This window comes from Arvicanthis niloticus, chromosome 5 (assembly GCF_011762505.2).
Source record: "Arvicanthis niloticus isolate mArvNil1 chromosome 5, mArvNil1.pat.X, whole genome shotgun sequence".
NCBI classification, from domain to species: domain Eukaryota; kingdom Metazoa; phylum Chordata; class Mammalia; order Rodentia; family Muridae; genus Arvicanthis; species Arvicanthis niloticus.
In genome coordinates, this window is record NC_047662.1 from 76165233 (window position 1) to 76186848 (window position 21616).

General features: G+C 39.3%; 1 protein-coding gene across 17 annotated transcripts in view; it reads left to right on the forward strand.

Annotated features, from left to right (window-relative positions):
* LOC117708611 (transducin-like enhancer protein 1) overlaps positions 1-21616 on the forward strand; it is an 89408-nt gene that overhangs the window by 19940 nt on the left and 47852 nt on the right. For 10 of the 17 annotated variants that reach the window (XM_076934772.1, XM_076934773.1, XM_076934782.1 and 7 more), the window contains exons 5-6: positions 12601-12663; positions 14101-14175. In XM_076934772.1, the coding sequence (XP_076790887.1) occupies positions 12601-12663; positions 14101-14175 (138 nt within the window). Of the gene's footprint in view, positions 1-12600; positions 12664-14100; positions 14206-21616 lie in introns of all 17 variants that reach the window. The other 7 variants (XM_076934769.1, XM_076934770.1, XM_076934771.1 and 4 more) reach the window with 1 other exon arrangement.

The following is a 21616-nucleotide window of genomic DNA, read 5'->3' on the forward strand; positions in this document are numbered from 1 at the left end:
CTGAGGTTGAGGGAGTCACAGATACTCTCTCTTACCGTATAACATAATCGCTTTCTGTTTGGGATATTAGCTTATAGTTCCTAGCTACACACATGCATACAGATGTGCACACTACTTCAAGGTTTCTGTTCCTCCTCACTCCACCTAGTGAACATATTGGCCATTTTAGAATCACCATACATACATATTTAGTGGTTACTTTCCATGTCTGAGAGTTGGCATGTATTTGACCATTCCTTTAATATTAGACAGTTGATTAATCAGGAGGTAAATGTTAGGTTTTTCAAAATGTAGGATGGCTGTAATGTGTTGAACTTAAACCATATCTTCACCACCCACCCCACCCCCCTGCTTTGAAACCAGCTCTGTAGTGATTTTTTTTTTTTTCATATATGGAATACTTGGCAATACTTGGAATACTATTTTTTTAGGATAAATTTTTAGCTGTGGGGGAGCCATTCTAGGTTTGGGTAATTTTCTGCTTTTGAAGCACTATCACTTTTCCAAGACCAACTAACTTTACTAGGAAGCTAGGGGTGTAGCTCAGTGATAGAGTACTTGTCTATAATGTGTGAGGCCCTACTGTCAGTTTCCAGTACTGCCCAAAATGAACCCCAAAATGACTACTGTATTAGTTTACTGGCCTTGGCGACATGTACTTAGTGAAGTTTTCCTGAATACACAAATTAGGTCTTAATACAGAATTTATTTTTTCAAACAGAAGCTCATGCAGCCCAGGTTCAACTCAACTTCACTCTGTAGCTGGAAATGACTTTGAACTCCTCATCGTCTTTTCTCCTCTTTTGTGTTGGGATTTATAGTCATCTGCCATAACAGTCAGTTTTATGATGTGCTGTGGATTGCTCTGTGTGTGTGTGTGTGTGTGTGTGTGTGTATATATATATGTATATATATATATACACACACATATATATTTACATATATAAATAATATAATTTTAATAAGTTCCAAATGGCCCACCTTACTTAAAACAAAATCTTATGAACACTTCATTTACCATTTTTCTCTAGACCTCAAGATTGGCTCAGTGAAACAAAAACAAAACCAAAGCGGGGAGACTGTAATAGCTTTGTCAGCCTTTAGTGTAAGCACTACTTTTTAGGATCCTTCACTTGGTAATTTAATCCTGGTGGAGTTTCACCTCCCTAAACGGACTTTGGGCAGAGTGCCATAGGACTGTCTAGAGACCCTTGGGCAATGACTCTTGCAGAGTCCGTACCATGTTTTGAGCTTCAAATGGCACTTATTATGCGTTAACTTTGGGTGTAGAGGGGGAGTGTATGAGCCCCGGGGAGTGGGCCCTTTAGTCTGTGTAATTGAACAAAGTGTGAGGAGTATGAGAAGAGAATGCTGAGCTTTTAGGAATAGAATCCTGAAATTGTCACACAGATTCCCCCAAGGACACACTTTAGTTTAAAAGCCTTGTATAATATTTCCAGTTTTCGTGGAGGTATATCTTGGTTTTAGCTCCTTGAAAGTGTACCTGCACCTCTCTGTGTTATTGTTATTCTGGTAGACTTAGGGATCAAACCTAGGGCATTGCGTATGGAGAGTGTATATGCTTTTCTATTATTATCATTATTACCATTATTATTACTATTATTATTGGATCTTTTTTTACAGTCTAGTCATATCTCCCTCCTGCTCTCCTATGACTGTTCCTTATCTCATTCCTCCCTTCTCCCTATCCCCTCCCAACCCCAACTCCCAAAAGGATGTCCCCACCCGCCACCCTTACCCTGCCAGACCTCCATATTCCCTGAGGCCTCAAATCTGTTGAGGATTAGCGGCATCTTCTCTCACAGGCAGTCCTCTGCTGTATAAGTGTTGGAGGCCTCATATCAGCTGGTGTATGCTGCCTGGTTGGTGACTCAGTGTCTGAGAGATCTCAAGGTCCACGTTAGTTGTGACTGCTGGTCTTCCTATAGGGTTACCCTCCCCTCAGCTTCTTCCTGCTTTTCTCTGATTCAACCACACGGGTCCCCAGCTTCTGTCCATTGGTTGCCTGTAAGTATCTGCATCTGAGCTGCTTGTTGGACCTCTGAAGACCTCCATGCTAGGCTCCTGTCTGTAAGCACACCATAGCATCAGTAATAATGCTAGGCCTTTGTAGCAGGATACTTATTCTGCTACATTGTATTCACAGTGGAGCTCAGTGATTAGGTACTAGAAGAGGAGGTGGAGCTGAGAGAGAAAGAGAGGAGGGGGGGAAGAGGAAGAGGAAGGGAGAAAAAGAGGAAGGGGAAGGGAAGAAGAAGGCTATCAGCCATGGAGAACCACGGATGGGATGGGTTGTTTGTAAGCTGTCCTGGGTAGCAACTTCTATCAAAAGATTAGATATTGGGTAACAACTCTAATTGTGTGAGCATCTTGTTAATTGAGCATTTCTAAATATATAAATCCTTTAGATAATCATTAAGCTTTTAGAGTCTCATTTCTACCGGGTACTGCGAGGATGGCAGATATTTTCTGGGGTTCAGCGAAGCTTTGTGGATGCAGCCTGGTGAATTAGCGGAGCCATCCACCATGCTCTTGTGGATGCCAGAGCCTGTGCATCTAGCTAGCCTGTCAGAGCCAAGGAGCAGCAGGAACATGGTGGCTTACCAGGGAACAAGCCGGACCAGGCGCCGTTTTCTAAAAACCACTCCTACAGGCCTTGGAGCCTCCCCTTGAGCTGTATCCCAATTTGGCCCAGTCACTGGATCTCCTTCCCCTAAGTCTCTTCTCCAGTTTTGTTCCTGTAGTTCTTTTATACAGGAAAATTTCTGAGTCAGTTTTTGATTGTGGAATGGCAACCCCATCCCTCCATTTGATGCCTGCTAGAGATAGACTCTACAAGTTCCCTTTCCCCACTCTTGGGCATTTTATCTATGGTCCCTCCCTTTGAGTACTGAGCATCTCTCACCTCCCAGGTTTCTGGTACATTCTAGAGGGTCCCCTCCCCACCCTCCCCCACCTCCTACCTCCCGATGTTACCTGTTTCCATTCTTTCTGCTGGCCCTCAGGGCTTTACTCCTGTTCCCCTCTACCCTCATACTTTTCTTCTCCCTGTTCCTTTTTACACCCAGGTACCTTCCTCCCTCTTCACCACTCCCACCTCCCCACTGTGTTTGCTTTCCTTTTCCTCCCAAGGCATCCTCACTTGGGCCCTTTGGTTTGTTAATCTTCTTGAATTCTGTGGATTATATCCTGGGTATTCTGTACTTTTTTGGCTAATATCCACTTATTAGTGAGTACATACTATGCATGTCCTTTTGGGTTGGAGTTACTGCACTCAAGATGATATTTTCTAGTTCCATCCATTTGCCTGTAAAACTGTGTTCCAAATTCCTACATACTGAATTGTTCATGCATTGGGAGGCAGAGCTAGTCGCCTTTTTCTGAGTTTGAAGCTAGCCTGGTCTTAACAGTCCCCTGTCTGGACAAGAAGAAAAAGAAAAAGAAAAGATCCCAAGTATTGGATTACAGGCATATGGCACCATATTCAGCTGTGACTAGTATCCTGTTCATAGTCTCTTTTTGGTAGAGTGTTACTGTACTGCTTTGTCCTGATAGCTTATCTAGTGTATCTTGGACATTAAATTCAGGGGTAGAGGGAGAATCAGCTGTGTATTAAGTCAAGTGTGACTTCAATGGCATGTTGGGTAAGGATCTTGGAGGGTGAAGACTTGTAAGAATGTTTAGTGAGGTCCTGTCCTCATATCTCCATCGTGTTATGGTGAGAAGGTGTATGACAGAGTTACATAGTATGTGGTTGTTTAGCATATGTATTTAGTTTATCAACTAACAATGAATGTGAGGATCGTGAAGAGCACAGAGTGTGCTTATTGTGTATAAGCAAAGGCACTGTCGTAGGGTTTTATTGCCATAAAGAGACACCATGACCATGGCAACTCTTATAAAAGAAAACATTTAATCCGTTGGCTTACAGTTTCAGAGGTTTAGTCCATTACCATCATTGCATGATGCATGGCAGAGTTGAGGCAGACCTGGTGCTGAAAGAGTAGCTAAAAGTTCTACATCTTGATCTGAAGGCAACCAGGAAGAGACTGGATATGTTTCACACTGGGCTTGGCTACAGCATTTCAGACCTTTAAGCCCTGCCTCCACAGTGACACACTTCCTCTAAACAAGGTCACACCTCTTCCAGTAAGGCTATACACCTCCTAATAGTGCCACTCTTTATGGCCAAGCATTCAAACACATGAATCTACGGAGGCCATACCTATTCAAACTACCACAGTCACCTTCTGAGTTGACTCTAGGGATGTCATGATTGGAAGCCATCTTGGGTTTTTATAGCACTTTGGAATAGAATACCTGTAGCTTACACATTAGTTCACTTTACTTTGATGGAGCTCTAAAATAGAGCAGTCATCTTCCTGTTTTTCAGATAGCACACTTATGATCTGGCAGTTGAATCATAACTTCAGGGTATCGGCTACTTGTTTGCTGAGGTGTGAATCTAAAGTTTTGGGTTATGAGACCTTTTATGAGGTTAAACCAGGAAGGGTAGTAAACATGTAAAGGAACACAAATGATTGTGTTAGACAGGTAAATTATACCCCTGCCTTGTGCTACCTTGGTGGGTGCAGTTATTCCAAAGAGTAAGGCTTATTCTGGGAAATTTACCTTGGCATTTCTGGGTAGAGAGCCAGACCAATAGCTCAATGGTTAAGAGTACTTGTAACATAACCCTGGAGAACTAAGTTTGATCCCAGCAGCCATGCAGAGTCTTATGTACTTGTGGGAGTAGAGATGGGATGATTTGCTTGGGCAGTGCTGGCTGCCTACCTAGTCAATGAAGCTTGCTTTTGATAAGTAACCTCAAGGATACACACTCCCTAAATAGCCTCAGCCTGGATATAGATGCCCTTGCTTTTTATGTTCCTATACCACACATACTCATCAAACACACACAGTTCCACGTGGAGAGCTATTTGAGTTGGCAATGGCTTCCAGATGCTAATTTGTTGTTTCTGCCTTAAAGTATCAGTTGTAAGCTAACAGTACCAAAAATATTTTTAGGTTTGAGAGTAAAACCCTTTGCAGGTGGAAAATTAAGTTGACAGTGTTTTAGTAGATGGTCTAGTTTTCAAGAAAGGTGAAAGGTGTTATTAAAAGCTTTAAAATTTGTTTTTTAAAAGATTTATTTTTATTTGGCAAGGGTTTTGCCTGCATGTATATATGCATACCACACATATTCCTGGTGCCAGAAGACTGTAAGGATCTCTTGGATTGGGAGTTATAGGTTATGAGCCATCGTGTGTGACCAAGCCTATGTCTTTTACAAGAGCAGCAAATGATCTTTACCAAACTATATCTTCATCCTCTAGGCTGGGAAACTCTTAAAACTAACTAGGATAGGGCCTGATATAAACCCCTTGCCAGCATTGAAACCTAGAAGAGAAACATGGATGCAAAACATTGCTGTTTGTTAATTCATGCAACAATAAGAATTTTAATAAGAGTGCCCTTGGTATTTAGGCAGGAGACAGTACTAAGAATAATCACAGTTATTTTCGTTTATTTATTCCCCACCCTGAATTACTGCCATCAACATTTTGAAGAGTATCAAAAGGAACATTTTAGGAAGTGTGGATGTGGAAAGTGGAGGTGCTGTTCGAAGGACTCACAAAGTATTATTAGGTACATGCAGAATCATCACTGCCAGGAGGAAGGCACTCTTGTTGATATCATACATGTGGACAGAGTTGTGCAGCTCAGCCACTTGTAAGTAGAGGAAGCAAAGACTTAGAGATTGATTTCTCCTGGTTTTCTGATCAGGTGGCTTAAGGTTGCTTTAGAGACCTGGCAAATGGGACTTGTTAGTATTAAAATGTGTTTTCTTACTACTTCCACACTACTTCTGTAGGTGAAGTGAGTAGCTGGTGGTGGTGCCCAAGGCCACTAAACATACCTGTTACTATTTTGTGTTATTTTAGTGTTTGCCATGCTTCTCTAGCCATGTATCCCTGTGTGCATGTGTTACATATTACAAATGAGTTATGATACTTCTTACATTTCATGTTTTGCCAGTTGGAGATCATACTCAGGTACTTGTACGTGTGTATCAGGCAAGTAGATACCTTCTGAGCGTTATCTCCAGTCATGCATATATTACTTTAAAAATTATTTTATGTGTTTGTTTTGCTGACATTTGTGAATTTATAACATTCATACCTAGTATTCACAGAGACCAGAAGAGGGCATAGGATCCCATGGAAGAGGAGTTACAAGTAGTTATGAGCCACCATGAAGAAGTCTGAGCCCCATATTTCTTCTGTAGGAGCAGTCAGTGCTTTTAACCACTGAAACATCTCTTTAGTCCCATGGATATCACTTGACGATTGGAAACTTTAAGTGCATTTGAAAGAGAATGAATAGAATGATGCTAGAATGTGTGGAAGGTGGGTAATGAGTATAAGGCATTTCTCTACTCCTGTGTGCGTGCATGTGCGATGCATCACATAACTGCCTGAGAAACAGGAAAGGGAAAGTGTGTGTGTGCTTTGTGGGAGAGCCCTGACTTTGACTTACCTGGATGAGTGATAGTGATAAATGAACTATACAGACCTCACTGAGTTCTGGTTTGCATCTGGCACAGCTGTTCTGGTTTTGCCCTCTTGGCTAAAACAAGGTTGCCTAAATCCTGTCCTCTGCCTGTACATTTCTTCTTTAATGTGCTCTGTAATGCCATTCCATTGGTTGTCAGGAGAATTGGGTTGATTATAAATTAAATCCCACGAAACCAAAGAGCTAGTCTGCTCACGGAACTAGAATCAAGTTGGAAGACAAACGGCAACTCTTACATATACCTTATTGTGCATTTCTTGTAGTTCTTGCTTTCTCATGGGCATGGCCTGTTCACTTCGTAATTTTCTTCTCTTGATCCTTTCCCCAACTTCTGTCTTCATTCTTCTTAGTCTTAAATACCATGGATTGGCCTTGAAATCATCATGTAGTAGAAGACCTTGAACTTCCTCAACTCCCTTATATATGATCATACCCAATCATTAAACCTAGGGGTTCATATATCCATCCTGTCAATTTAGCTACATCTCTCGCCCTCTGGATTCTGTCTGTTGCCTAATCTAGCAATAAAGGCAGTATTAAGCATAAACAGAAAATGATGAAATAATAATGGGTTCTTGAAAGATGACTTTATTTCCCCTTTTCCTGTTAATCTGCCTTTCACCCCTCCTCTTTTGCTCTGTTCTTCTTTTTCTTTGTTTCCAGGTTTTAAGTTCGTTTGTTTTACCTAAGCAGGGATTTTCCCTGCATTAATTACATAGAAGCAATACAGCTATTCAGGACTCCTATGTGCTTAGTTGAACCAAAGTCTTTTCAGCAAGGTCTTGGCATTTGGTGACACCACATTTTCTCAGCATGTCATGACTTGTCACACTCTAGACTGAGTTCTGTTATTAGTAATATGTTTCACAGTTTATTTACTTCTTTGAGGTAACAAATGTTACAGTCTTTGGGGAATTAAGTAAAACCATTTTATTTTAAACATTGATTCTCTGTGAAGACTGTACTTAGCAGGAAATATATTTTAGGCTGTTGTAACTAGTATGAGCATAATGAACTTTTTGAGCAGGATTTTTAATCTATAATTTTTATTTACTTAAAAAACTTCAGTTTATTTTGGTATTTTTTCTCTCCCCTAGCTTCTCTCAGATATTCACTGTTTTCCTACCCATCTAACTTTTTGTACTCTTTCAAAGAAAAAAACTAACTGCAAAACAAACATAAGACCAACCAAAGAAGCACCATCATGATTTAGTGTTAAACAGTTGCTTCTGAATATGGGGCCTACCCTGGAATATAGGTGAGATGTGTCATTCCATTGAAGTAAACTGGTCTTCTTTTCTCAGCAGCTTTTATTGCTGTTGTTGTTATTATTAAAAAATTAGTGACTGCACGGATACATGAACTCCTAGGTTTGATGACTGGGTATGATCGTGCTTCAGGGAGTTGGAGAAGTTTGAGGCCTTCTTGTCAGGGCTGGGACTGTTTTTTTGCCCACTGCTGCTTCTTTTGTTCTGGGTTTTTGTCTGGCTTGCACTTGTTTAGGTCTTGTTTATGTGGTCAGAATTCTCATGTGCACCATTCTTGTTCTGTCTGGAAGGTACTGTTTCCTTGGAGTAGTCCCCCAGCTTTGGCTGTTTGTCTCTTTCCATTCTGCTCTTCTGCATCCCTCAGCCTGGAGGGGAGGGATGTAATGAAGATATGCCATGTAAGGCTGAGTGCTCCAAGGTCTCTCATATTTTGCAAGTTGTCCAGTTGTGGGTCCCTGTATTTATTCCCGTCTACTGCAAGAAGCTTCTCATGCTCTGATCAATGGGTAGAGTAGTGTGTCATTAAGAATTATGTTATTGCTATGTTCATTTAATGGAATAATGAAGTACTTGGCTCATTAGCAGTGTCAGGCTGTTCCATCTCATGGAACAGGAGATACAGTACAATACATACAAGAGTGGTTGGTCACGGTCTTAGGGTTTCTATTGCTGTTTATAAAACACCATAACCAAAAGCAACCTAGAGAAGAAAGGGTTTATTTCAACTCACAGCTGTATATTATTGTCCAGTACTGAGGGAAGTCCAGGTAGAAACTCAAAACTGGGCAGAAACCTGGAGGCAAAGAGAAATGCTGCTTACAGGCTTGCTCCTTGTGACTTGTTCAGCCTGCTTCTTAAAGCACTCAGGAACAAAAGCCCCCAAGATTAACACTGCACACAATGAACCAAGCCTTTCCACACCAATCATCAACGAAGAAAATGTACTATAGGCTTTTCCCTACGTAGTCTGGTTGAGGCAGTTTTCCCAGGTGAGGTTTCCTCTTCTAAAATGTGTTTACATAAAAGTATCAAGTTATATAAACTTTGGAACTTCAGACTTTCAGAGTTGACTCAAAAGTATCCAACATAGTTGCTCCTGTTAAATTTGTATCACTCTTGGACCCGGGAGTTTTTTTTTTTTTTTTTTTTTTTTTTTTAAATAGGCAGGTCTCTATTGTAGGCTGCCAGGTTTGTAGCTGGATGAGATTGATAATTCCTTTTCTCCTCCAGCAGTGTGTATAGCACCTTTGAATACTGTACTGGTCAGTAGGACTGCTTTTACATGAGCACCAGTTTCCCTTCTTCATTTTTGACAACATAAGTTGTATCTTCAGCAATAAAGTATTTCTGTCAGGTTGTGGAGGGTAACCTCCTTGGCAGTAGTGAGTAATATTTGGGGGACATCTGTGGAACCCCTTTAGGCAACTTAAAAAAAGATGTAACCCATTTTTGGTACTGGAAGTTTTATTGGTAGCATATGATATCTAGTTGGGTAATGTTCCCCATCATATGATAATTCCACATGGGTTCCATTTATATATATGTCTATATTTTACAAAGCTTCTACCATAGCAGGTCTCCATGTGACTTTTAAAAAAGGCCTTTAGTGTTAATTATTACCCCTGTATTCCAACTTCCACCCTGCCTTACACTCTCTTCCCATTTAATCCTATTCTAGTTTCCCCATTATTTCTTTATGGCACTATTTTCCTTCCCTTTGAAGATCTCCTCCTCTATTTCTTCCTGTTTTAGCTAACCTCTGGGTATTCTGCATGAAATACTCAAACCTAAAAGTTAAAAGTTAACATTCTTATACAAGAGAAAATTTACAGGAAACATCCATTTACCTGCAAATTTCACTGCTTTTTCAAGAGCTGAATAATATTCCATTGTGTAAAAGTACCACATTTTCATTATCCATCTATTAGATAGACATTGAGGCTCTTTTCCAGTGTGGCTACTGTGAATATTACAGCAATGAACATGAACAGGTATCTCTGTAGTAAGACATAGTTTCTTTGAGTATATGCTGTAGAATGGTATAGGTGGATCAGGATGCATCTCAGCATCCTGAGGAACCTCCTTACTAATTTCCAAAGTTGGGTGTACAAGTTTGCACTCCGAGGAGTAAGTGTCCTCCTTTCTACAAACCTTCACTACTATTTGCTATCATTTGTTTTTAATAGCTTTTGCCATTCAGACTAGGATATGATGAAATCTCAAAGTAATTTTAATTGCCTTCCCCCGATGGCTAAATAAGTTGAAGGTTTTCTCAGCCATTAGTGTTTCATCTTTTGAGAACTCTGTTTAGTTCTAGATCCCTTTTTAAAACTGTGTTGTTTTCTTGACATTCACTTTGTTGAGTTCTTTGTATGTTCTACATACTTCTGACATACACTTCGTAAGAATTTCATTCTGTACTCTATGTGTCTCTTTGTTCAGTTGATGGTATCTTTTACTATTCAGAAGCCATTCAGATTCAAGAGGCTGCATTTATTAATTGTTGTTTTTAATGCCTGCACTGTCAGAGTCTTGTTTGGAAAGTCTTTCTGTGCCAATAATTTCAAGCCAATTTCCTACTTTCTCCTTTATCATATTGAGGGTTTGGTCTTATGTTGAGGCCTTTGATCCATTTGGAGTTGTGATTTTTATAGGATGATACTTTTTAGTTCTATTTTCATTCTCCTATACACAGCTATCTAATTTGAACATCACTGTTTGTTAAAGTACTCTTTAACTCCAGTATGTATTTTTGATTTCTTTGGAGTTATGTCGAGATGTTAAGTTCTATTTCATTGATGAGCTTGTTTCTTTTTCCTTACAGTTTACATCAGACTGTAGTATAATTTTAAATCTGAGATGATACCTCTAGCAGTTTTGTGAAACAGCATTCTTTTAGCTAGCTTGCTCTCTCTCTCTCCCTCTCCCTCTCCCTCTCTCTCTCTCTCCATAGGATTTAAAATTATTTTTTAATATTTGTGAAGAATTTTTCTGACAATTGCATGGAATGTTAAGAAAAGCAATGTTAATCCTATGATGAACCTTAACTGTCTTCAGTTTCCGTCTTCAGTATCTTAGAGTTTTTAATCATATAAGTCTTTTACTTAATATGGTTAGAGGTATTACAAGACATTTTTTGAGGCTATCGTGAAAGGTACTGTTTCTTTGATTCTTTTTTAGTATGTTTTTTATTTGTATATAAGGTTACTGGTTTGTATGTATCAATTTTGTATCCCCACTACTTTGCTGAAAATATTTGTAAGCTATAGAAGTTTCCTGGAGGTGTGTTTAGAATCTTTTATGTATAAAATACTATTGTGTACAAGTAAGAAGTCCCCCCCCCCTCAACCCCCTTGATCTCTTTTAGTTGTCTTATTGCTCTAGCTATGACTTTGCACACTATATTGAACAGGTGTGGAGAGAACAGACTTTCTTGTCTGGTTTGGCTTTGAGTTTCTCTCTGTTTAGAACGATGTTGGCTGAGGGCTTGATGTAATTTGTCTTTGTTATGTTGCATCCCTTGTTACTCTAGGACCTTTTATCATGAAGGGATGTGTGATTTTATCAAAGGCCTTTGATGAGTGGAGGATATACGTTAATATACAAAGTAGTAGGTTGTATGACATTTCTGTGCATATGTGCTGTTATAGTTTGTAAATGCATCCCCTTAACTACTCTCACTCATCCCTGCCTTTTCTTTTCCCTTCAGACAGCCCCCTAATTCTGCTTTAATGTCACATGGTACATTTACCTCTCCATCCCCTGCAAAACCTTTTGGATTATGATTCTCTTCATATTTTTGTCAAACACACAGTTTCCTGCAGATGTTGTAATTTCATTTATAATTATGTTGCATAAAATTTTATTGTGTATATGGATCACCACATTTTTTTTTTTAATCTCTTCCTCTGTTGATGGACATCTAGGCTGGTTCTACTTCCTGGCAAGTGTGAATAGTGAAAATTTGAAATTATTTGTGGTGCACTGACTTATCCAAGAGTGATATAGCTGGCTCATGTAATAGTTCTGTCTTTAGTTTTTTGAGGAATCTGCACACTTCTGTAGTAGTTTTACCAGTTTATATTTCACCAGCAGTGTATAGTGAGCAGAAACAAGGGAGGCTGTGTCAATACCCCCTTTCTTCTGCTTTTGTCCTTTACAGTTTTGAAAGCTAGTGCCTTGACATGGTTTTTGATACCACTTTGAGTGAACTTGCTATAACTAAAAATGCCCTGTAGTAATACATTGAGTGTATTCAATGAGAAGGTATTAGGAACTTTCAAACTCCAGATTGAAGTGACAGTATAATCTAAACCGCGTAGATTTCCTGACTCAAATACTCCTTATTTTTTAATTAAAAATTATGTAGGATATTTTGCCAGTATGTGTGCCTGTGCACCATGTATGTGCCTAGTATCCACAGAGGCTAAGAGAGGGCATGGGAGCTGGAGTTACAACTTGTTGTGAACTGTTACGCCAGGAGTGGAACCTGGGTCCTCTGGGAGAACAGCCATTTCTTCAACCCCATCATTATCTTTTAAGTGACCAGTAAAATTTGCACTTATGCCTAGTGTATAGGGAGCTCTGATAGCTGCAGTTTATTTCCAGGTAATTATTGGTAACATGGATTAAGGGACAATTTTCTGTCTCTGGGAATGAGATTTGAAGACTGAAGTTTCACCTTCTGAACTGATTGGGAGGTGTTCTAAACATGTGTGTGGCTTTGTCTTTTTAGACTGAAATCGCCAAGAGATTGAATACCATTTGTGCACAAGTCATCCCATTTCTGTCTCAGGAAGTAAGTAAAATGTTCAGCTGTTAAAGTGCAATTATGTTGCTTCTCTGTTTGCAAATTAGCCAGTTTTAAGATGTTAATTTTATCACAGAGAACAAGTGTGAAGAACATCTGTTACATCTCAAATGTGTCAACCCTGTCATTCTGTCTAAGGCATCCAAGGGCAGGCTGCTGGAGGGGTGATAATATCTCAACCCCAAATTATTATTATTGTTGTTGTTGTTGTTGTTATCATTTGAAAACTGAAAAGTGAGCATGAAGCTCTGTGTGTGTGTGTGTGTGTGTGTGTGTGTGAGAGAGAGAGAGAGACAGAGACAGAGACAGAGAGAGACAGAGAGATAGAGATAGAGAGATAGAGATAGAGAGAGATAGATATACTGGCTAGGCTTATGTTTGAGTAATATGTGCTTGACATGATTCAGGTACCGTTTTCTGTTTTCTTGAAAGTAGCTGCATTGGGGTAGATCTACATGAAAGCAGGGACTTCATATGTAGTCAAGATTCATTCCGTGGAGAGCATAGGTGATAATCATCATAAGGATAAAATGAGTATTCATATCATGTTGATTCACAGAGTAATAGACATAGATAAGCCATGTGGTTTGAGTTTACATTAGTATGTTCAGAGGGAGTCCTTCATAGGAGTAATTGGAGGTTAACTCAGCATTGTATTTCAGTTTTGCTTTGAAAGTGTTATCTTCTTTTGGGTACAGAGGAATAACGTTTTCAATATGTAAAGATAAACGTATAGTGTGACACAGGAGAGGCCCAGCTTATGGGAGGTTAGAGTGTGGGGTTGGTTGTAGGGCACCCTGAGCTCCCTATTGATTTGTTGCTAGCGTTCAGTGACCCCAGCCTCTACTGGTCTCCTCAAATTAACTGTGGCTATATTTTAATTATGTGTAGAGTTGGGGAGTGAACAAGGTGAGTTTTCATTCTTTAAATTGAAAACAGAACTTTTTTTTTTTTTTTTTTTTTTTTTGGAGTGTAACACCAAAAGGCTAAAATAAATATTGAGAAATTTTCGAGTTTTTTAAAAAAATACTGCTGATGCCTCTAGATTTTTTTTTGTTTTTTTTTAATTTAACCAGAGAAAACACAGACTGACTGGTTCCATTTTAAGTTTCAAGAGAAGTGTTCCCGTTATTAAAAATGTCTTGTGCCCAAACACAACCACCTTAAGATAGGACAGTCCTCCATGTCCTGGAGTATCTAAGGACAGGTCACTATTAGTGATGTCCATTCTGATATGTACCACCCCACTGGGAGTTTAGTGGTACCTGGAACCCTTCAGAAAAAAAAGGGGACCACCGTCACATTGTCCTTCCTTTGTGTTTTGTAAAATGACACTTGCATGATGACCTGCCTTTTGGTCTTTATTGAATAAACAGGGAAATTCTTAGCTGTTGCTAACACTTTTTTTCCTCCTTGTTTTCATAGCATCAACAACAGGTGGCCCAGGCTGTCGAACGTGCCAAACAGGTGACCATGGCAGAGTTGAATGCCATCATCGGGGTACGTGGCCTACCAGGTCTACCTCCTACAGTGTGTATCACCAGCTTTTATTTCTTTATGGTTTGATGGCATAGCCCACAACTAAGTTTGTGAAACTTAGAGATGACTTATTTGATTAATGGGGGAGGGTGAAAGGGCTTCGGGTTCTGTAGAGATTTGTAGGGAAGAGGACTTAGAAGCACAAGAATGATGAGAGAACACTAGAAGAGGAAGAAAAAGAACTCTACTAAGTGGAGAAGTAGAGAAGGTTATCCTGTGATCCTTGGAACCACCCTTGCTGCTAGTGGGGTAGAAGCTGTAGATCACTTTCTAAACACTTTCCTTGAGATTTTTTTGTCTAGTGCTCCACCACAGTGGGGTCAATACAAAACTCTGAATTATTCCCGAGTGCTTCTTGCCTTTTGCTTTCTAGGCACTGGAACCTGTGTGGTTGGTTGATTGTTCTCTTTCTTGTTCCACTTTCATGAATTTTAAAGTGGCATGCCAATGAAAACCTCCCTCGCCAGAGAAGGAGTGTTAATTGTCTGCCCTGCTGCTCTGTGGCCTTTCAGGGTTCATGTCTCTGGAGTTTAGCTGCCTCTTCTTGCTGGTGAAGTTGGTTTCTCTTGTCAATCACAAGTTATTTGTTCTGCATTAAGGGATCTAGTGAGCCAGGCATTCTGTCTCTTCCTTTGCTGGAGTTCAGCTCCTCCCACTTAGGACCTAAGGTGGTTCTCAGTGCTCTGCTCCTTTTAGATTAAAGGAGAGAAGTAGCTGGAATGGAGGTGGGGCCCTCTATTTTATTCATAAGCAAGTTTCTCCAATGAATTCAAAATCACTCATTTATCAATTTATGTTAATTGCTTGTGAGAAGATGCCCTGCTGGTCTTTATAGTTCTCTCAGACACTTTGTAATGATAATTAGACATGCTGCTGTAGGGATTAAGAGTGCCTGTAGTCCAGTGCTGTGACAGACAATGGAACCAGTTAATCTATCAAGGTTTAAAATTACATCCCCACTGGAGATGGGAAAAACACAAGAGCCAAGGAGGATTAAAGAATGAGCCCCAGCTTGAAAACCCTCCTTTCATCAGTTTCTCAATTGCAGATCTGCAGTTGGGGTGCCTGTGGTAAGCTATTGACAGTCAATTAGGTGAAATAAACTGGGAGGGTGACCTTCATTTCCTTTTAATAGCTTTTTCCTCCGTGAACCAGGGAGCTTCAGTGGATTTTCAGCTTAGATTTTATTCAAGCCGCTTTATTGCACTTGACAGCTTAGCTCTGCATAAACAGTTCTCCCTCCTTCCCCCAGGTCTGGGCTCTGTCTTTCTTCCCCTCCTGTATCACATTTTTGACTGTTACTTAGTGGGCTCTCTAATCACATTCAACAAAGAACACAATTATGTCTGCATTTGTCTGCTGCCTTCTCTACCCTTTTCTTGTGTAATGAATTGCTTTATTTCAGAGATCAAATCAAATATTCACCGGCATTTTTGCACATACCTTGTTTGATTAGAAGAGACTAATCGAGATTGTACTTGGAGCTGGAGCTGGAGCAAGGAATTTTTTTTAACCAAATGAATGAGGATGGAAAAGCCTGTTTTGATTAAAAGAAAACATATGCAAAGCAGATCTCAAGGGCCCTGTTCAACTTTGTGGGACATGTTTGTTTTCTGATAGGCTCTAAATTTTTACATGTAATTTTTCTGGTCTTTGTTTGGCAGTGCTGGGGACTGAACCTTCGGCCTCACACATACTAAGAAAGTACTCTACAAATGAACCACATGACCAGTTACGTGTAATTTTTCAATAATAGAATAAATACTGGTCTTTTGAGTTCTCAGAGACACTGCCCAGACCTCGAAAATCTTTGTTACCTTCATTGCAAAAGGAGGAAAGTGTGTTAGCCAGACCAATATTTACAGTTAATATTCATTTTGAATAGAATCAGAAAATAAAAATAGGTTATTTCAGAAGTGTGGGTGAATTGCAAATTTTATTAATAGCTTTAGTTTAGCGAAACATGTTGAGATTACAAAGTAAGATTAGCTTGATAGTAATAACCCAAATTGGAGAATTGGGCCAAGAGTTAATGTATCATGGTTTGTTCAGCATTTTAGCATACACAGCTTTTATGACAGGCTCTTTGAAAGCTTGTAGTGATCAGAAATAGCCCCTGACTTTAGTTTCATGCTATGGTATATGCTTGATTTTTGCTTCAAAAAATTGCATATATCCTAGAAAATCGCAGTAGCATAAAATCGGGCTGACAATTCTGTGGACCTTTGCACCCCTTCATTGCACATGCAGTGTGCCAGGCTGTCTGGCCAGAGGGGAGGAAGCACCGGGAGACTGTTCTTTCAGCAGCTGTGCAGAGAAAATGCAGCCTGTTTGATAGCAGCTGTCAGTATTGTTCTAGGATGGGTTAGGGTGAAGAACAATGGGAGAGGCAGAGCTCTTCATCTCCATTGACTTTCAGGCTAAGAAAGAGGAGGTTTAGACATCTATTTTAAGTGTGAAAGATCATGAAAGAGTACCCTTTAAAATGCAAATGGGGTGAAACCTGTCCTTCCCTTCAAGGTACTAGCAAGGCTCTTATGGTTTGCTTGACATAGCTAAAGATATTTTAGCAAAGAAGCCTGGGCTTGTCAAGGACACCAAACTCTTGGTGAGCTCAGCTTCTGTTCTTGGCCTCTGAGTGCTCTTCGACTGGAGGAGTGGGAAAGTTCTACTTTTTTATGTCCTTGTTGAATGAATGATGCCAGTATCTTACCATTCTGTTAGTGTTCTCCAATCTAGGAGAAATAACTGAGTTTTAGTTCTTTTCTGCTTGTCTTCAGCTTTTATCTAGAGTACTAATATTTAAGGGAGATTTTTCACCTAGTTCCCTTTTGACTTAATTACTCAAATATTTTTGTTGTTATTATTATTTTTTAAAGATAGTATTTTACTATAGTAGCTCTGGCTGACTTGTAACTAGCTACATAGGCCATGTTGAACTTCACAGAGATGCCTCCAGGTGCCTCTGCTTTCTGAGTACCAGGATTAAAGGTACTTGGCTAACACACCTGGACTTTTGTTGACCTGCTACAACAGCTTTGATAGCAAACTTGTTAATTGGCAGAATATTAACTACAATACTGCTTTTATTTTTTGTGTGTATGTGTGCGTTATGCATGCGTGTTGATCCTTCTGCTGTATGTGTGCGTGTATGCATGCGTGCTGATCCTTCTGCTGTTGTTTCAGGGCTCACACTCAGGTCCTTAGGCTTACAGGCTAGCACTTTACCAACTGGACCACCTCCCCAGCCAACAGGATTTTTAATGCAGACTCCCGCTTTCCCCCATATATTAACACCATATTTACATCATTCCTTCCTACTCTTCTCTCCAGACTTTCTCCATCCCCACTCTTTCAAATTCATTACCTCTTTAATGAATTTCCCTCCGGTCTGCTATCCTCACACACATATGTGTTACAAGTACACACACAGAGTTCACACCTATGGAGTCCATTTCATGTTTCTCATGTGTGTTTAGGGATGACCACATGGGATTAGATAACCTGTTAGGGAGCTTGTTCCTGGAAAAGACGAGTTGTAACTTTTAATAGCCAGTAACTGTTTGCATCTCTCCATCCAAGGGTGAGTGAGGCCTGGTGAGATTGAGATGCCAACTGCTGTTGTCATTGTGCGCATCTTATTTTAGGCAGTCAGATTGTTTATATTTCATGGATGCAACTTCCTGTCATACAGCTGTAAAACTAACAAAGCACAATGATGATCTTCATCGCAAGATAGCACCAAGGGTACAATAGTGGTACATAAGTCTTGGCAGTAATCAAGAGCTATCTAAGTGAACTTAAGGCTTCCTGTATAGGAGAGAATTCATGCCCATACTGTAAAAAACTATCTATGTTTGGTGAGATCATGGACCTTAGCAGAACCCACTACTGCCACTTTCTAAATCAGTGTAGCTTCAGAACTTTATTCAAATTTCCTTATAGTCACTAAGAAGGAATAGCTCTCACCCTATATCAAAGACACTTTTCTTTTATTTTCCTTTTTTTTCCCCCCAGCAAATGGAGGCCATTTTAGTGCAGAGATTCCTCCAAATGGACCAATTGATTTCACACAAAACCACTGTTAGAAAACAATGCATTGTGGGAAAGAGGATCTCATTCATTTGAGGCCTCATTCTTGAGTGTAGAGCCATATTGATGCCTACAGCAATATGAAAATGTTTTTTTCTTTTATTTAAACTAAATTGGATTTTTACTAAAAACCAAATATAAAATCATCTGTTTACTATGTTGAATGTCTTATTGGTGGGGTGGCTAATGGCTACCTGAAACAGAGAATTAAAGAATTTCAAGGTACGTCCATGTTCCAAATAAGACTGAAACTAAATCACCTTTTAACCTACTCAACTTCGATTGATTGGGGTTTCAAATACATTTTTTTTTCAATCAAGTTATGTCACAAAAATATTAATGTGGATGTCCATATGCTATAAAGCTACATAGGTGCATGGAGCCATGCCCCTCACCCACACTTAATCTGTGTCTTCTGTGCAGTGAAATGCATACATTTGAAATGTCTAGCCTGATCACTTAACAGCAACTAACTTAAACATCAAGTAACTGCACTTCACGAAAGGTAGGTGGTTTCTCTCACTCATTATGTTCTCTAAGCTTTCTTGCTTTCTGAAAGAAAATAATTGAGTGAAATAATGTAATAAAAGCTGAGTGCCCTTTTTCTTTTAATTTAAAGAAAACAATTACATGGTTGTGTATTTTATTTCTGAACATATGTTTTGTAATTTTTTGGTGTTTATACACAGTAGATAGATACATTTTAGTGTCCCTGTAGATATGCAAATGTATGTGTATTGCAGACACACATAGCTTCATATCTTTGAGGACTTAAGACCTTAACTAGAAGCCTTCGCCTAGCATGTAATCCTGCTTCTATGAATCTTATGGTCATGGCAGTTTTTGTCTGCCTCATTTTGTGGATATAGTTGCCTAAGCTCTTAGGTGTGGCCTTGTGTACATGGTTTCTATAGGTTGCCTTGTCACCTCTTTGGCCATTTCATGAGTTTCCTGTGTTTCCTGAGTGCATTGCCTTATGATTCAGCAGGGAAACATCACTGCCAGTTTGTTTTTGCAAACCTAGGACCTTGAATGTGCTACACATGCATTTTACTGCTTAGCTAGCCCTCCAGCCTTCTGTTCAGGTATATGTACTCTGAAGTTCAAGCGGGAGGATACATGGAGGTATAGTTAGGACAGACCATGTTGATTTTCATACTCAATAGAAGAGTACCTTAGTACCCTGCCTTTGTGATTTTAAGAGGTACAGTAGAGATCTTCTTTCCTGTATACAAAATGCTAGCTTTTTTGGTAGTGGCCTCATTGTTGACTAAATAAGAAAATTTGAACAGTTTTCTATACAGTGTCTGAACTCTGGTACTCAAGAAACTTGGGGCTAATCTGGGGAATCTTAATTTTCTTTGTAATCTATTTAGATACAATGTGACTTATTTTTCATGCCTATATCTTCTAAGAAGACCCAGAATGGCTTCAGTTATTGGTTAGATTTTTATATTCCTGCTTCATAGGCAAGCTCATTCCTCTCTATACTTTAAACCAACTTTGTATGAAACAAAAAAAAGCTTAGATTATTGTGGGTTTGATAGCTGTGGAATGTGTGTATGTGTATGGGATGCCTGTGTGTCTGCCCAAGGAGGGGACTGTATGCCTAAAATAATCAATTATAGATGTAAAAAGCACTGCACTGTTGTATGAGATGATTGGTTTAAGGATTAGCAAACTGTTGGATTATTTTCCTTTAGCTACAGATGTTGGTTCTCGATGAGATTGTAGTGTTCGAAGTTTAAAGAGGATGAGCTCCTTATTCTTAGGACTAATGCAACTAATGCCAGGAAAGCCAATTTTTAATCTAGCCTTACATGCCTTTCCAGAAGAGTGGTATCCTGCTACTTGGAGAAGACCACAAAGGTACAATGTACATGGATCTTCTTGTTTCAAAAACTTAAAACCTTAAATTCTAATAGTCTAGTAAGTCAGTCTTACCATGTTCTATCCCCAACTCTTTCATAAAACAGTCTTTCACTGTATAGCCCAGGCTGACCTGAAACTCAGATCCACCTGTTTGAGCTTTCCTCATACAAGGATTATAGGTGTACATACCAGTATATCCAGCTATTATTTGATTTTTGCTATTAGTTTTTTAATAAAATACTACCTAGTATTTCACATAGATATGGAGCTTGGCCTTGATGCCAGGATGTTTCCATAAGTGTCTTGATTTTCCCACAGTTAATGTATATTGTAGTAACTAGAAAAGTTGCTGGTACATTTATTTAATTTTCCTACCAGGTGCTAAGGTATGAATTTTAGTTAATTCCTTCATATGAGTGTTTCATACTTATAAATACATGTTTTTAAGAAAATGAAACTGCTCCATAGAATGAATGTAGGGCATCACATTTTATAGGTTAAACATGTGTGGGTTATGAGTTCTGTTATTTTTAAATTGAGATACAGTTCACGTTAAATTGACTCCTTAAGCCCTATAGTTCATTAGGTAGTGTACTCTCCATCACTGTCTCATTCTAAATGTTTTTGATACCACTGAAAGAAACCCCATGTCTGTTATCATTGACTTTCCATGTCCTCTTTTCTAACACTGGCTTGTTCGGGATACTATATATAAACAAATTCATATAATATATAGCCATTTGTATTTGGCTGGTTTTACTTAGCACAATGTTTTCAATGTTTTTCTGCCTTCTAGCTAAGTATCCCTAGGTGTCCTGGGAACTGCTATGTAGACCAGGCTGGCTACAAACTAATGGTATTTTCCTGCTTATTATGCTTCTGGAGACATAAGCTCTGCTCCGACACTCAGATATTTTATGTTTTGAGAAAGGGACTGCGTAGCTGAGAATAACCTTGAACTTGTTTTTGAGACTTTGATCACCGTCTTCTGAGTGCTGGGATTGTAGACACTGTGGCCCTTATGTGGTACTTAGCTCCAAGGCTAAGTGTACATTAGGAAAATGCTCTACCAAATGAATTACAGTTGGTATTCAGTCAATTTTATTTAGGAATAATAACATGGCATGTATTTATCCCCTTTATCTGTCCATTTGTAAGGTCAGTAGATGATTAAGTTGCATGTGTCTACTTGGTGGCTCTGTTGGATAATCCTGCTGAAAATAATTCCCAGGAGTTGATTTCTGTCCTTTTGCCATGTGTTCCCAGGATAGGATGCAGTTCCTTAGGCATGGCAGCAGGAGACTATCTCTGGTCCCATTTGTAAGTTTTTAATGCAGATTTTTTTTCTTCTGTTGGGAGTAAACCTAGGAATAGGATTCACAGGTCATTATTAGGTAGCTTTTTCCAACATCCTTTCTATTTTCCAAAGTGCCTACAC